The sequence below is a fragment of the Podarcis bocagei genome (assembly GCF_964188305.1).
Source record: "Podarcis bocagei genome assembly, chromosome: 9".
In the NCBI taxonomy this organism is placed as follows: Eukaryota; Metazoa; Chordata; class Lepidosauria; order Squamata; family Lacertidae; genus Podarcis; species Podarcis bocagei.
Genome location: NC_138134.1, coordinates 69,887,524 through 69,902,000, shown reverse-complemented (window position 1 = coordinate 69,902,000; position 14,477 = coordinate 69,887,524). Strand labels below are relative to the sequence as shown.

The 14,477-nt window shown below is 48.7% G+C and overlaps 2 protein-coding genes and 1 long non-coding RNA gene across 4 annotated transcripts in view; 1 reads left to right on the top strand and 2 right to left on the bottom strand.

The window, feature by feature from the left end:
- The window catches only part of SEPTIN11 (septin 11), a 139,634-nt gene extending 129,407 nt beyond the window's left edge, over positions 1-10,227 (top strand). Inside the window, exon 12 of the transcript XR_014011372.1 lies at positions 10,134-10,227. The gene's annotated coding sequence lies outside the window, so the exon portion shown is untranslated. The remainder of the gene's footprint in view (positions 1-10,133) is intronic.
- LOC308594378 overlaps positions 1-14,477 on the bottom strand; it is a 123,840-nt gene that overhangs the window by 21,759 nt on the left and 87,604 nt on the right. The window lies entirely within an intron of this gene.
- Positions 1-14,477, bottom strand: part of CCNI (cyclin I) — a 55,114-nt gene that overhangs the window by 3,591 nt on the left and 37,046 nt on the right. For both annotated transcript variants that reach the window (XM_081207223.1, XM_081207224.1), the window contains exons 3-5: positions 7,712-7,846; positions 5,247-5,321; positions 1,272-1,412 (exon numbers count right to left, since the gene is read on the bottom strand). In XM_081207223.1, coding sequence (XP_081063349.1) covers positions 1,272-1,412; positions 5,247-5,321; positions 7,712-7,846 — 351 coding nt within the window. The remainder of the gene's footprint in view (positions 1-1,271; positions 1,413-5,246; positions 5,322-7,711; positions 7,847-14,477) is intronic.

Below are 14,477 nucleotides of genomic sequence, written 5' to 3'. Positions count from 1 at the left end.
CGCTGCGAGAAGCAAAGCTACAGGGAACCAAGCAGAGGGCCTTCTCGGTAGTGGCACCTGCCCTGTGGAACGCCCTCCCACCAGATGTCAAAGAGAAAAACAACTACCAGACTTTAAGAAGACATCTGAAGGCAGCCCTGTTTAGGGAAGCTTTTAATGTTTGATATATTACGGTATTTTAATATTTTGTTGGAAGCTGCCCAAAGTGGCTGGGGAAACCCAGCCAGATTGGCGGGGTATAAATAAATTATTATTATTATTATTATTATTATTATTATTATTATTATTATTATTCTGCAAGCAGGATTTGAGGACAGCAAAGATAGCAGCTTCCTCCACCAATTTGTCTAATGCTGTTTTAAAGCCACACAAACACACACACACACACACACACACACACACCGGTAACTCGCAGGGCTCGGAGGCTGGGGTTAAACGGCTTTGGAACCAATTTGAAGGGCATCATTCTGGAATTCCAGATTTAGAACATCCTTAGTGTTCATCCAGTGACCAAGATCTCACCACCTTTCTAGGTATAGGGCCCCAAACAGGTAAGTCCAGTCAAATGTGACTATGGGGTTGTGGCGCTCATCTCACTTCAGGCTGAGGGAGCTGGTGTTTGTCCACAGACAGCTTTCCGGGTCATGTGGCCAGCATGAGTAAACCGCTTCTGGCGCAACGGGATACCGTAACGGAAATCAGAGCGCACAAAAACGCCATTTACCTTCCCTCCACAGCAGTACCTATTTATCTACTCGCACTGGTGTGCTTTCAAACTGCTAGGTTGGCAGGAGCTGGGACAGAGCAACGGGAGCTCACCCCATCACAGGGATTCGAACCGCCGACCTTCTGATCGGCAAGCCCAAGAGGCTCAGTGGTTTAGACCACAGTGCCACCTGCGTCGGATGTCAGCAAATCTTCCCAGACAAACCTTCATTTTCTCACCCGGCTTCAAAGCCTTCAGAATTAGAAAGCCTTTAAAAATGACAGCGAATTCTGTGACGCATTTGCACATGGTGGCACTGTGGGAAACACACAGAGATGGCCCCCGACTACTGATGCAATTCAAGTTTTAATTCTGATTCGCTCCATCCCAAAGGCTTGTCTTGGAAACAACAACACTTGAAAGAGTGGCCCGGCATAAAGGAATATACCTCCCCAGTTCCTGCACGCTGGATAGAGTTGTCCCTTTTTCCACCCAACACCCCCGAAAGCTTCCCATTCTTTTCTCTTTCCCCCCACCGCAAAAGGCCTTTGATTGCTGTGCTTACAATATGGAGGAAGTCCAGGGGTGTGGCTATGTGCAAATCCCAGTTCAACTTGTCCAGAATGATCTTCTCCATCCTGCGAATCTCTGCTGGGGAACAGCCACAAAAGCTGTCCCTGGCCAACACCTTCAGTACCGGAACCCTCTGCAAAAGTCAGAGCAGAAAGAAAACAGTTGCTATGAGGCAGGCTGAAGCCGCAGGTCCAAACCTGTGCTCAGTCAAGAAGCCCACTGGGTGATCTGGGAAGAGCAATCATCACCCAATTGTTGCATGGATTGCTGGAGGACGATGATTCCGGTTTATGTCCCACCCTTTTAAAGATCCCAGGGCAGTGTACAATATTAAGAACACATTTTGCAGAGCGTAAAAACAAAAACGCAGTAAAAAGCATACTAATGGGCATGATGGATTTTTTTGGAGCTGGCCGACCCGACTGGAAGAATTCGCAACGAGAAAGAAGAAGAGACACAAGAGGATTGGAAGAAATTTAAAGAATATTTAGCTAAAACCTGCAATATAAGATGATTAGAAAACTCTTGGAAGTAATAAATAGGCTTAGGGGTAGAATAAGAATGTGTGTTAGTAAATATTAAGGATTGGAATATTAATAAAGGAGAAGAGCTTAGTAAATGTTAGGAGTCAATATTATTAGAAATATGAATTTGGAGAACTGAAATTCAGTTAGAGGGGATGCGAGGAAGTCAGTTATTAATGTTATGAGAATTAGATATCTGAAGAAATAATTCTTTTTTGTGTTTAGTTTACTGTATTGTAAAGTGTTTTTTTCTTTGTTGTGTGTTTTGTAATGTCTTTTTTTGTCATAAATGTGAAAAACCAATAAAATGTTGGGGGGGGGAGCAAAGCCCCAGCTTTAACAGGCCATAGATTATTTAATAGCGAAAGGCCTGGGTAAAGAGGAATGTTTTTGCCTAAAGATATGTAATGATGGCTCCAGGTGACCATCTCTGAGAGAAGCATTCTGCAAGTGGGGAGCTATCGCAGAAAAGGCCCGTTCCCCTCAAACCGTTTTGCTGGCAGGCATTCCGTTTTCCTGGTAGTTGGTAGAGCACGAGGCTCTTTAATCTCAAGGTCAAGGGTTCAAGTCCCACACTGAGCGAAATATTCCTGCATTTCAGGGGGCTGGACGCTTCCGAGCACAATTCAAAGTGCCAGTGCTGAGCTTTAAAGCCCTAAACAGCCTCGGCCCAGTAGACCAGAAGGAGCATCTCCACCCCCATTGTTCAGCCTAGACAATGAGGTCCAGCGCCGAGGGCCTTCTGGCAGTTCCCTCACTGCGAGAAGCCAAACAAAACAAACAAAATGAATTTTAACAGGGAGAAATGTAAAGTATTGCACTTGGGCAAAAAAAATGAGAGGCACAAATACAAGATGGGTGACACCTGGCTTGAGAGCAGTACATGTGAAAAGGATCTAGGAGTCTTGGTTGACCACAAACTTGACATGAGCCAACAGTGTGACGCGGCAGCTAAAAAAGCCAATGCAATTCTGGGCTGCATCAATAGGAGTATAGCATCTAGATCAAGGGAAGTAATAGTGCCACTGTATTCTGCTCTGGTCAGACCTCACCTGGAGTACTGTGTCCAGTTCTGGGCACCACAATTCAAGAAGGACACTGACAAACTGGAACGTGTCCAGAGGAGGGCAACCAAAATGGTCAAAGGCCTGGAAACGATGCCTTATGAAGAACGGCTAAGGGAGCTGGGCATGTTTAGCCTGGAGAAGAGGAGGTTAAGGGGTGATATGATAGCCATGTTCAAATATATAAAAGGATGTCACATAGAGGAGGGAGAAAGGTTGTTTTCTGCTGCTCCAGAGAAGCGGGCACGGAGCAATGGATCCAAACTACAAGAAAGAAGATTCCACCTAAACATTAGGAAGAACTTCCTGACAGTAAGAGCTGTTCGACAGTGGAATTTGCTGCCAAGGAGTGTGGTGGAGTCTCCTACTTTGGAGGTCTTTAAGCAGAGGCTTGACAACCATATGTCAGGAGTGCTCTGATGGTGTTTCCTGCTTGGCAGGGGGTTGGACTCGATGGCCCTTGTGGTCTCTTCCAACTCTATGATTCTATGATTCTATGATTCTAAGTTACAGGGAATGAGGCACAGGGTGGAATGAGGCACAGGCTCTGTGGAACGCCCTCCCATCAGATGTCAAAGAAATAAACAACTACAGTGGTGCCTCGCAAGACGAAATTCGTTCCGCAAGTCTCTTCGTCTTGCGGTTTTTTCGTATTGCGATGCACGGTTTCCCATAGGAATGCATTGAAAATCAATTAATGCATTCCTAGGGAAACCGCCTTCAGACAAGGTCCGGAGACAGTCTGTCCCCGGACCTCTTCTGAAGGCGGGGGGGGGGGGGGGGGGACAAGGGCTTTTCTTCTCACCCCCAGCATTTTAAAAAACCCTGGGACAGCAGAGGACTTCTCCGCTGTCCAGGCGATCTTAAAATGCTGGCGGGCGGCATTTTAAAATCGCCCCGGACAGCGGAGGACTTCTCCGCTGTCCGGGGCGATTTAAAAGCCCCTGGGAAGGCAGGCAGGGGGGGGGACAAAGACTTTCGCCCCCCGCCCGCCTTCAGAAGGTGTTCCCACCCCCCCGCCCGGCTTCGCAGCAGCGCTACGAAGCCCGGCGGCTGGGGCAGGTGCTCCCGCCCCCCCCCCCCCGCTTCGGAGCAGCGTTCCGAAGCGGGGTGGCTGGGGCAGGTGTTCCCACCCCCCGCCCGGCTTCGCAGCAGCGCTACGAAGCCCGGCGGCTGGGGCAGGTGCTCCCGCCCCCCCACCCCGCTTCGGAGCAGCGTTCCGAAGCGGGGTGGCTGGGGCAGGTGTTCCCCCCCCGCCCGGCTTCGGAGCACGGGGAGATCGCTTCTCCCCACCGCCCCTTGCTTCAAAAGTGGTCCGGGGGCAGCGGGAAGCGCTCCCGCTGCCCCCGGACCTCTTTTGAAGCAAGGGGCGGTGGGGAGAAGCGATCTCCCCGCAGCCGCTTGCTTCAAAAGAGGTCCGGGGGCAGCGGGAGCGCTTCCCGCTGCCCCCGGACCTCTTTTGAAGCAAGGGGCAGTGAGGAGAAGCGATCTCCCGGCCGCCCCTTGCTTCAAAAGAGAAGACCCGCTGTCCCCGGGGCAAGCTTCGTTTTGCGAAGCAAGCCCATAGGGAAATTCGTCTTGCGAGGCAACTCGAAAACGAAAAAACCTTTCGTTTTGCGAGTTTTTCGTCTCGCGAGGCGTTCGTCTTGCGGGGTACCACTGTATCTGACTTTTAGAAGACATCTGAAGGCAGCTCTGTTTAGGAAAGTTTTTAATGTTTGATGTTTTATTGTGCTTTTAATCTTCATTGGAAGCTGCCCAGAGTGGCTGGGGAGACCCAGCCAGGTGGGCAGGGTACAAATAATAAATTATTATTATTATTATTATTATTATTATTATTATTATTATTATTATTATTATTATTATTATTATTATTATTATTATTTTCTGTTGGGAGCCACTAAGTAAATAAGTAAGTAAATAAATTATTACTATTATTATTATTATTATTAATGCCTCTCATGGTCCCTTCCAACTCTACAATTCTATTATTTTTGCCCTAAGACTATTGTTACTAGGTGTTTGAAGAAAGAAAGATGCACTCGTGTGTGTGATTTTTTGTGTGTGTGTGTGTGTCTTTTATCAAATTCAGGAGGAAGGGGAGCACAAGAAATAACGGGTGCTTCAACCTTTATCTGCCAGGTGGCTCAGGGTGCCAACCCCACACAACCCCACGGGGCGCAGGCAGCAGAGGCACCTGCCACCCCATCCTTATACCCACAGGGTGCCCACAACAATCAAAGCCACAGCGTTCTCACTACTGCTTTGGCAAGGCAGCCCTGACCGCAAGCCTGTTACGGCAGCTTTCCGAAGCGGGTGGTGCAATGAAAAACGCGGCGGCTCTGGCCCCCCCGCCCCCCCAAGGGGGAAAGCACTTACCTCATCTTCCTCAATGGTCTTGGCAGCAAGGAAGAAGCAGCTGATTGCAATACAGTTCAAGTACTTTGGACGGGCCTAGGAGAGAGAGGAGAGGGAGAGCTAAGGAGCGGTATCTCCAAAGGGCCAGCTGGCAAGAGAAGCAGGGGCAGAGGCTGTGGTTCAATGGCAGGATGCCTGCCTGGCAAGCAGAAGGCGCCCGGTTCAGTGCCCAGCAGCATCCCTGCCTGGAACTGAGGAGCAGCTTGCCACTCTGTGTCAAGAATACTGAGCTAATGGTCTGACTCGGTATAAGGGAGCTTGCTGACCATGAGGCTAGCTGCGTTAGAGGAGATTGAGAGGAGATATGTTAGCCACCTTTAAATATCTCAAGGGATATGAGATGGAAGATGGAGGAAGCTTGTTTTCTCCTGCTCCGGAACGCAGGTCCAGTTCTAGGTGCCACAATCTAAGAAGGATATTGACAAGCTAGAACATGTGCAGAGGAAAGCAACCAAAGGTCTGGGGAACCAAGCCTTATGAGGAATGGAAAAGAGGAGACTGAGATAGGATAACCATCTTCAAATATCTAAAGGGTTGTCAAATAGAAGATGGCGCAAGCTTGTTTTCTCCTGCTCTAGAGGGCAGGTCCAGTTCTAGGCGCCACAATCTAAGAAGGATATTGACAAGCTAGAACATGTGTAGAGGAGGGTGACCAAGATGATCAAGGGTCTGGGAACAAAGCCTAATAATAATAAGAAGAAGAATAATTTTTTATTTATACCTCACCCTCCCCGGTCAGAGCCGGGCTCAGGGCAGCTAACACCAGTAAAATTACAATAAAAAAATAATGGGGGAAACAATTTAAAATACAGGTTAAAAATACAATTTAAAATGCAGCCTCGTTTTAATAATAGCCCATAGATCAAAACCCTAAGGGGAGGGAAACGTAAGGGTCAGACTGAGTCCAAACCAAAGGCCAGGCGGAACAGCTCTGTCTTGCAGGCCCTGCGGAAAGATGTCAAGTTCCGCAGGGCCCTAGTCTCTTGTGACAAGAGCGTTCCACCAAGTCGGGGCCAGTACTGAAAAGGCCACGGCCCTAGTTGAGACCAATCTAACCACCGTGTGACTTGGGACTTCCAAAATGTTGTCATTTGTGGACCTTAAAGTCCTCTGTGGGGGTCCCGTAGGTACGTGGGTCCTAGGCAGTCCCGTAGGTACGTGGGTCCTAGGCGGTCCCGTAGGTACGTGGGTCCTAGGCCACATAGGGCTTTAAAGGTCAAAACCAGCACCTTAAACCTGACCCTGTAACTCCATCGGGAGCCAGTGCAGTTGGTAAAGGAACAGTTGAGGGAGCTGGGTATGTTTAGCCTGGAAAAGAGGAGACCGAGAGGAGATAGGATAGCCATCTTCAAATATCTCAAGGGCTGTCACATGGAAGACGGAACAAGCTTGTTTTCTCCCGCTCCCAAGGGCAGGTCCAGTTCTAGGTGCCACAATCTAAGAAGGATATTGGCAAGCTAGAACATGTGCAGAGGAGGGCGACCAAGATGATCAGGGGCCGGGAACCAAGCCTTATGAGGAACGGTTGAGGGAGCTGGGCATGTTTAGCCTGGAGAAGAGGAGACTGAGATGATATGAGAGCCATCTTCAAATATCTCAAGGAAATATCTCAAGGACAGCCCCATGGAAGATGGGGCAAGCCTGTTTTCTTCTACTCTGGAGGGTAGGACTCAAACCAATGGCTTCAAGTTACAAGAAAGGAGATTTCGACTAAACACCAGGAAAAGCTTTCTGACAGTAAGAGTTGTTCAGTAGTGGACCAGACTCACACAAGAGGTGGTGGGCTCTCCTTCCTTGGAGGTTTTTAAGCAGAGGTTGGGTGGCCGCCTGTCGTGGATGCTTCAACTGAGATCCCTGCATTATAAGCCGTTGGATTAGATTATCCTTGGGGTCCCAGCCAAATCTACAATTCTATGTTCCTAATTAGGACAGATGTTGCCCACTGCAGGTCTAACTCTGTGATAGCTGATAATGTTTATTGGTTTTATGTTGCAGACATAAAAAAGGCCTGATTGCTTAATGCTTGAAATAAAACAAACTTCTTCCTTCCACTGGTTCTCAACCTTGGGTCCCCAGATGTTTCTGACCTACAACTCCCATGATCCCTAGCTGACAGGACCAGTGGTCAGGGATGATGGGAGTTGTAGGCCAAAAACATCTGGGGACCCAAGGCTGAGAAAGGCTGCTTTACACACAAACTGGTTTTTATTTTTATTTTTTGCTTCAGCTTGCCCACAAAGGAGACAGGGCTGAGGGCACGGAGATCAAGGATTTGATCTTTGAGCAGAAGGAAAACAGCTGCATGAAAAGACCTCACAGGGGCCAAGCCCGGGAGATGGAAGAAGGAAAAAACAAAATTGCTTTTTGAAAACGGCCGGGTTAGGTTGAACAGATCGTTCCCAAGATCCCGATGGTCAAATATTTACCTTCACGGCAGCTAAAAACCTGTCCAAGAGACTGACAGCCAGGGCCAAGGTTTCTGGGTAAAGGTGGAACTGGAATTTGAGTTTGACCATCCACTGAACGACTTCGTCCCGCTGGGTTGGAGAAATGCCCGCATCCTGTAGAGAGCAAAGAGGGGGGAAGACAGCACAAAACACCCATGAGAACATCAAAAAGCTCCCAGCACACGTACAAAGAAGGTGGAAAAAACCCCATCATGACAGAATATGAAGGCTGCCCAAGAGGCCACTTCAGACAGTACAGAACTCCAGCACAGAATGGAAAAAACAGCAAACCATTCATGCAGAGATTCTCACAAGACTTTCAGGTGTCTATTATATCCCTGGAAGGTTAAGGGTTTGAAACTGGACAGGGCCACAAATTGTGGAGGGTAACAGAGCTGAACTCCACTGCACTTCAAGTGCTGCTTTTACAAGTCAAAATACTGATGCCTGGCTCTTTCAAACACCGCTGGGGGGGGGGGGAGTTATGCTCCTGCCCAATTCACCCTTCAAAATCAAGGGGCTTAAATTGCTTTGGAAGGGAGTTCTCAATGGCACCAGCTCACCTATGGAAGCTCCCTGCTCCAGCGGAATCTAGTCTTCTCCCCACTGCAGCAATGTTTAAGAGGAGGCCCAATACCTTTTCATTTGCCCAGGAAATATTATTTTCTGGGTATAGTTTGATTGCTAGTAGGTTCTTATTGCACTTTTTGTGACTTTTGTCTTAAATCTTGCATGGCCCTTTTGTTTATTCTGGTCATTAGTCACCCATGTGGTCCAAATTGGAGGGGGGGTATAAAAGTAATAATAGAAATAAAGAAGAAAGAAAATAAAATAAAATAATAATAATAATAATAATAATAATAATAATAATAATAATAATAATGCTCTTTCACAGTATTTGGTTGGAGCGTCCCCGAAATCAAAACGCCATTTATTCATTTCATTTCAAAAGATTTACAGCCCACTAAGTCGTGAAACTCTCTAAGCAGTGTGTTTTAATAAAATTATCTATAAGACACAGTTAAAAAGCTCGTTTTAAAGAAACAAGTCTATGTAAGATAATTATCAGTGAAACATGGAAAAAACCAGCAAGCCTTTTGAAACTAAGAAAGATAACAAAATTATGTATCTGGGTAGGCCTGCTGACACTTGTTTTCATGTTAAGCTCATTAAAGACAAGAGATGTGCCATCTTGAGAAAATGCATTTACAGTTTTTTTTGTAAAAAAAAGAAACAGTGCTCCCATGAAAACCCGCAGAGGGACAGAGCAGCCAGCCAGCTTTTCCATAAATCTCATCTGACGGCAAGGCCGTGACCTCCTGGCTTGCATTAATTTCGGTCCAAAACCTTCCATTATTGCTATTTATCTGGGGTAACCGGAGGAGCTTCCCTTCTGAGCCGGGATTGAGAAAAGATCTGGCTGCGTCAACAGAAGAAAGGAGGAGAAAACGAGAGTTTGGATCAGCTTCGGGTGTCCCAAAGGAACTGCAGTTAAGCAGCAGGTAATTTATATGGCTGGGCTTTTCTTTGAAAGAACAAACACTATTGCTACGAAAGTAATTTCTTGGCACATGCCTCGAGGACTCCTTGTCCCAGAGTGCGATGTCCTTTGGAGAGATTCCCAATTCCGCAGCCACCTCTGAGACAGCTCAGGTTTCCACCTCCATTACAACGGACCCAAAACCTGATGCATCAGTTATATTCTTCTTTAGCTAGTTTCTAAAATACCTTCCAGGGATGCGGGTGGTGCTGTGGGTTAAAGCACAGAGCTTAGGGCTTGCCGATCAGAAGGTCGGCAGTTCAGATCCCCATGACGGAGTGAGCTCCCGTTGCTTGGTCCCTGCTCCTGCCAACCTAGCAGTTCAAAAGCACGCCAGTGCAAGTAGATAAATAGGTACCACTCCAGCGGGAAGGTAAACGGTGTTTCCGTGTGCTGCTCTGGTTCGCCAAAGCGGCTTAGTCATGCTGGCCACATGACCCGGAAGCTGTACGCCGGCTCCCTCGGCCAATAAAGCGAGATGAGCTCCGCAACCCCAGTTGTCTGCGACTGGACCTAATGGTCAGGGGTCCCTTTACCTTTAAAACACCTTCCTGACTTGCAAAAGGGGAACCTGCCGCTGTAACTGCATGACTGCTTGGCCCTGAAATTATTATTATGCCTTAGCTGTACTACTGTGATATTACCCACAACAGCCGCCACTCGTAAACCCTGCTGTGAGTCACCGTGTTATGACTTGCCTTAAGCAAGTCACTACCTCAACCGTCCATTTAGGATAAAGGTAAAGGGACCCCTGTCTATTAGGTCCCGTCGTGGACGACTCTGGGGTTGCGGCGCTCATCTCGCTTTACTGGCCGAGGAGCCGGCGTACAGCTTCCGGGTCATGTGGCCAGAATGACTAAGCCAGTGTTTCCCAAACGTTTTTGGGCAACGGCACACCTGTTTACTGAAAAAAAATCTCGCGGCACACCACCATTAAAGCCCCGCCCCATGACGTCAGCGCGCAGCGTCACGCCGGGAGGGACGCACAAAAGTGAAAGTTTTTCCCCTCCCCCTTGCCGGGGAACCTCCAAGCTTTGGGCAGGCAGGCAGGCAGAGCTGGGAAGGGGGTTTCCAGGGGACACGGCAGCTCCTCGAAAGGCTTCTCTCAGCTGCGCTCAATCCTCCTCGGAGAGGATTTCCCCTCCGGTCCCATGCCTTCGTTTGGGGCATCGCTCCGGCTGCTCCCTCTCCCGCCGCGCAGGAGCGATGCCTCTCTCTGGCTCTCCCTCCGCGCAGGCTGAGGGAGGGAGGGAGGTGCGCGTGTGACCCGTCTCTGCTGGGAGACCAAACCCAGCGAGGCAGAGTCGCACGGAGGCGCCCAGGCAGCGCTGCCGGCTGCGAGGAGGAGCGCCAGGCAGCAGCAGGAGGCGCGGCCTCTCCTCGCCGCCGCCGCCCCGCCTCTCGCCGCCCGACTCGCCCGCCTCCCTCCAGGCATCTCGCGGCACACCAGCCGATGTCTCACGGCACACTCGTGTGCCGCGGAACACCGGTTGGGAAACACTGGGCTAAGCCGCTTCTGGCGAACCAGAGCAGCACACGGAAAATCTGTTTAGCTTCCCGCCACAGCGGTACCTATTTATCTACTTGCACTTTGACGTGCTTTCGAACTGCTAGGTTGGCAGGAGCAGGGACCGAGCAACGGGAGCTCATCCGTCGCGGGGATTCAAACTGCCGACCTTCTGATCGGCAAGTCCTAGGCTCTGTGATTTAACCCACAGCGCCACCCGCGTCCCCCATTTAGGATAGGTGGGTATTTATTTGATTGTTTAATTTCTTAAATCTGTATACCCACCCTTTGTACGAAGATGACAGGGTGGTTCACAATAGAGAAATGCAAAATGTAAACACCTAATGGTGTATGATGAAGGCGCCAGGAGGGCCTCCCTGGGGAGCGCATTCCACAAATGGGGAGCCACCACAGAAAAGGCCCTTTCTCGTGTTGCCGCCCTCTGGACTTCACATAGAAGCAGCACACGAAAAAGGATCTGTCCTGCCTGAATTCTTGACTTGGGAGGACAGACTAGGTGCTTCGGGAGAAATTCTCCTCTAGCTGAAGAACCACCGAAACGTTCCACTGGAAAGTTACAGCCAGGGCAGAGGGTTTGCGACGACGCGGGGAGTGGAAAATTTGAGTCCTTTACACCGTTTACACCCACACTTCCTGAAATTACACAGCGCTGCGGGAGGAGCAGAGTTTCAAGCCCATGAATGCAAGTTGTTCCCACTGTGAACATGGCCCTGGTTCTGTTTGTGCCCAGAGGCTTGGCCTTCTGGAATATTTGCATTCAGCTGCCTGGCATCTGTGGAAAAGTCCTGCCCCCTCAGGTGATTTCTAAGGAACCTGCAGAGCCAGAGTGTTAGCTGCAGTAGCCAGATGAGTGTCAAATGTGCTTTACTTAACTGTCTGTGACCAAGAGATCTTGGTAGGGCCAGAGAAGGAAATGCTTGAGAAGGAAGCAGCAGCCACTGTAGGGGCTGCATGGTTTTAGGGAGCAGGATTTGGCACTACAGTGGTACCTCTGGTTACATACGCTTCAGGTTACAGCCTCCGCTAACCCAGAAATAGTGCTTCAGGTTAAGAACTTTGCTTCAGGATGAGAACAGAAATCGGGCTCCAGCAGCGTGGCAGCAGCAGGAGGCCCCATTAGCTAAAGTGGTGCTTCAGGTTAAGAACAGTTTCAGGTTAAGTACGGACTTCCGGAACGAATTAAGTACTTAACCCGAGGTACCACTGTATGCATCTAATGCACTACAATGCTAATTTAGAACACCCCGGGTTTCTCCCCCAAAGAACCCTGGGAGCTGTAGTTTGCTACGGGTGCTTAGAGTTGTTAGAAGACCCCCTATTTCCCCTCACAAAACTACAGTTCCCAGGACTGTGGAAGACTACTCCAATATACGATTCACTTCTACATGCACAAAGATTGAAAGACACGGCATTACCCCTATGGAAGAACGGCTGATAAAATTACTGGTCTTGGCTGAGATGGCTAAGCTGACATGTCCAATTAGATAGAAATCATTTGTTTAGGTTTGGAAATTCCTTATGGACTTTTTGTGTGAAAGGGAAAAAAGGACTTGTAATATCTGGATTTGAAGACTGAAAAAAATACTGGTTTATAGCAGACAGAATGGCTGGATCTTAAAGAAGGAGTAGAATATGTAGCTGCAGAGAGTCCTTTAATTTTACTGTTTCTTTAGTTTTTTCTTTCTTTCTTTTCTCTGGCTTTCTCCTTCCTCAGATTTCTCCTTTTCTTGTATTTTCTTCCTTCTGACTTTGTTCCTTTTTTTTAAGATTAAGTAGCTGTTTTATATCCGTATGTTATAAAAAAAGATGCTTTGTAATGTGTATGTATTTCTGTACATCTTTGAATTAAGTATCAATACATAAACATCATAATAAAAAGAACAATTCCCAGGGTGGTTTTAACAATCCAGAGTTGCACAAGTGGAAGTTTTCTGCCCCAGCAGAACAGCGGTGCTGGATACGACACAGAGCTCTGTGGATTCTGGTATTGACTGCTTTCAGCCAGGGACTGTGACCTAAACAGGGTGTGCTGCACTGTCCTTAGCTCATGAATGGAGGCGAGGAAATGAACAATTAAAGAACACAGCATGTCACTCCTGCAAAGCAACCTCCAAGTCAGTTTAAAGCCTGGTCCAAAGTAAGAGCTTAGGACAGAGTGTAATGTCAACTGAATACCCCCCGCAAACCATGAGATAATGTTAAGAGAATTGCATGGTTTGTGCTAGTGAACAATGGTCAGCACGCCCTGTCCTTAGAAGTACAGTCATACCTCAGGTTACAGATGCTTCAGGTTGAGTTTTTTCAGGTTACGGTCCGCCGAAACCCAGAAGTACCGGAACAGGTTACTTCCGGGTTTCGGCAGTCGTGCATGCGCAGAAGTGCTAAATCGCGCTTTGCGCATGCTCAGGAGCGATAGCAAATAGCAACCTATGCGTGAGCAGACGTGGGTTGCGAACGTGCATCCCGCACGGATCACGTTTGCAACCCGTGCATCCACTGTACTGTTTTTTGGACCAGACACCATCCTCGTAAACAAGTAGGCAGGTTTCACAAAAGTCAACATTTAAGATACCAGTGTTGGTTCGGCCACACGTTTGGGGAGATCTCCTGCATGGTCAGAGGAAGGGATAAATGAGCTAGGATAGGAAGGGGAAATCGTTCCCTTTCAACATGGGATAGGTTAACCTGTAAAGGACCCCTGGACGGTTAAGTCCAGTCAAAGGCGACTATGGGGTTGCGGCGCTCATCTCGCTTTTCAGGGTGAGGGGGCCGGCATTTGTCCACAGACAGCTTTCCGGGTCATGTGGCCAGCATGACTAGATCGCTTCTGGCACAATGGGACACCGTGATGGAAACCACAGCACACAGATATGCTGTTTACCTTCCCGTCGCAGTGGTACCTCTTTATCTACTTGCCCTGGCGTGCTTTCGAACTGCTAGGTTGGCAGGAGCTGGGGCAGAGCAACGGGAGCTCACTCCGTCATGGGGATTCGAACAGCCAACCTTCCGATCGGCAAGCCCAAGAGGCTCAGTGGTTTAGACCACAGCACCACCCGCTGCACCCAGGCATCAGCTACACCTGAGCAGGTCTAGTGGGGAGGAAGAAGGAACCTCAAGGAAGTTGCGAGAGTTAGCATGGCAGGCTTTGTCCCGACGTCTCTGCTTTCAGCTGTACCATCCACACAGATCCTCGGGGAAACCGCTGTAGTTCAGTGGTAGAGTCTCTGTTTTGCAAGGAAAAGGTTCCAGGTTTGATCCCTGGCACCTCCAGTTGGGACTTGGGACGATTCCTGCCTGGGACCCAGGAGACCTCAGTGCATCCTATAGCTCCTTATCTGAACTTTTCAACGTCTCGGCTAAAATAACTGATCCTTTCAAAATGGCAAACACCATAGGAACCTGGTGCCTGGAACATGGCCCCCTAGAATAACATCGCAAACCCAAATGACACGGAGGGTTGTGTCTGACTAAGTCACACTCAAGAGCAAGCCCACTGAAAACAAGTTAGTCAAGTCCATTTATTACAAATGGGTCTACTTGGAGCAGGACTCGCAATGTCAGCAGGGAGGAGGAGGAGCACAGGTTGAAGAAGACATTGGATGTGGATCACAGGAGTATTACATGCCTCAGCTGTGTACCTATTATTAACTGATGTGCTGCCCAATGGCCAAGATGGC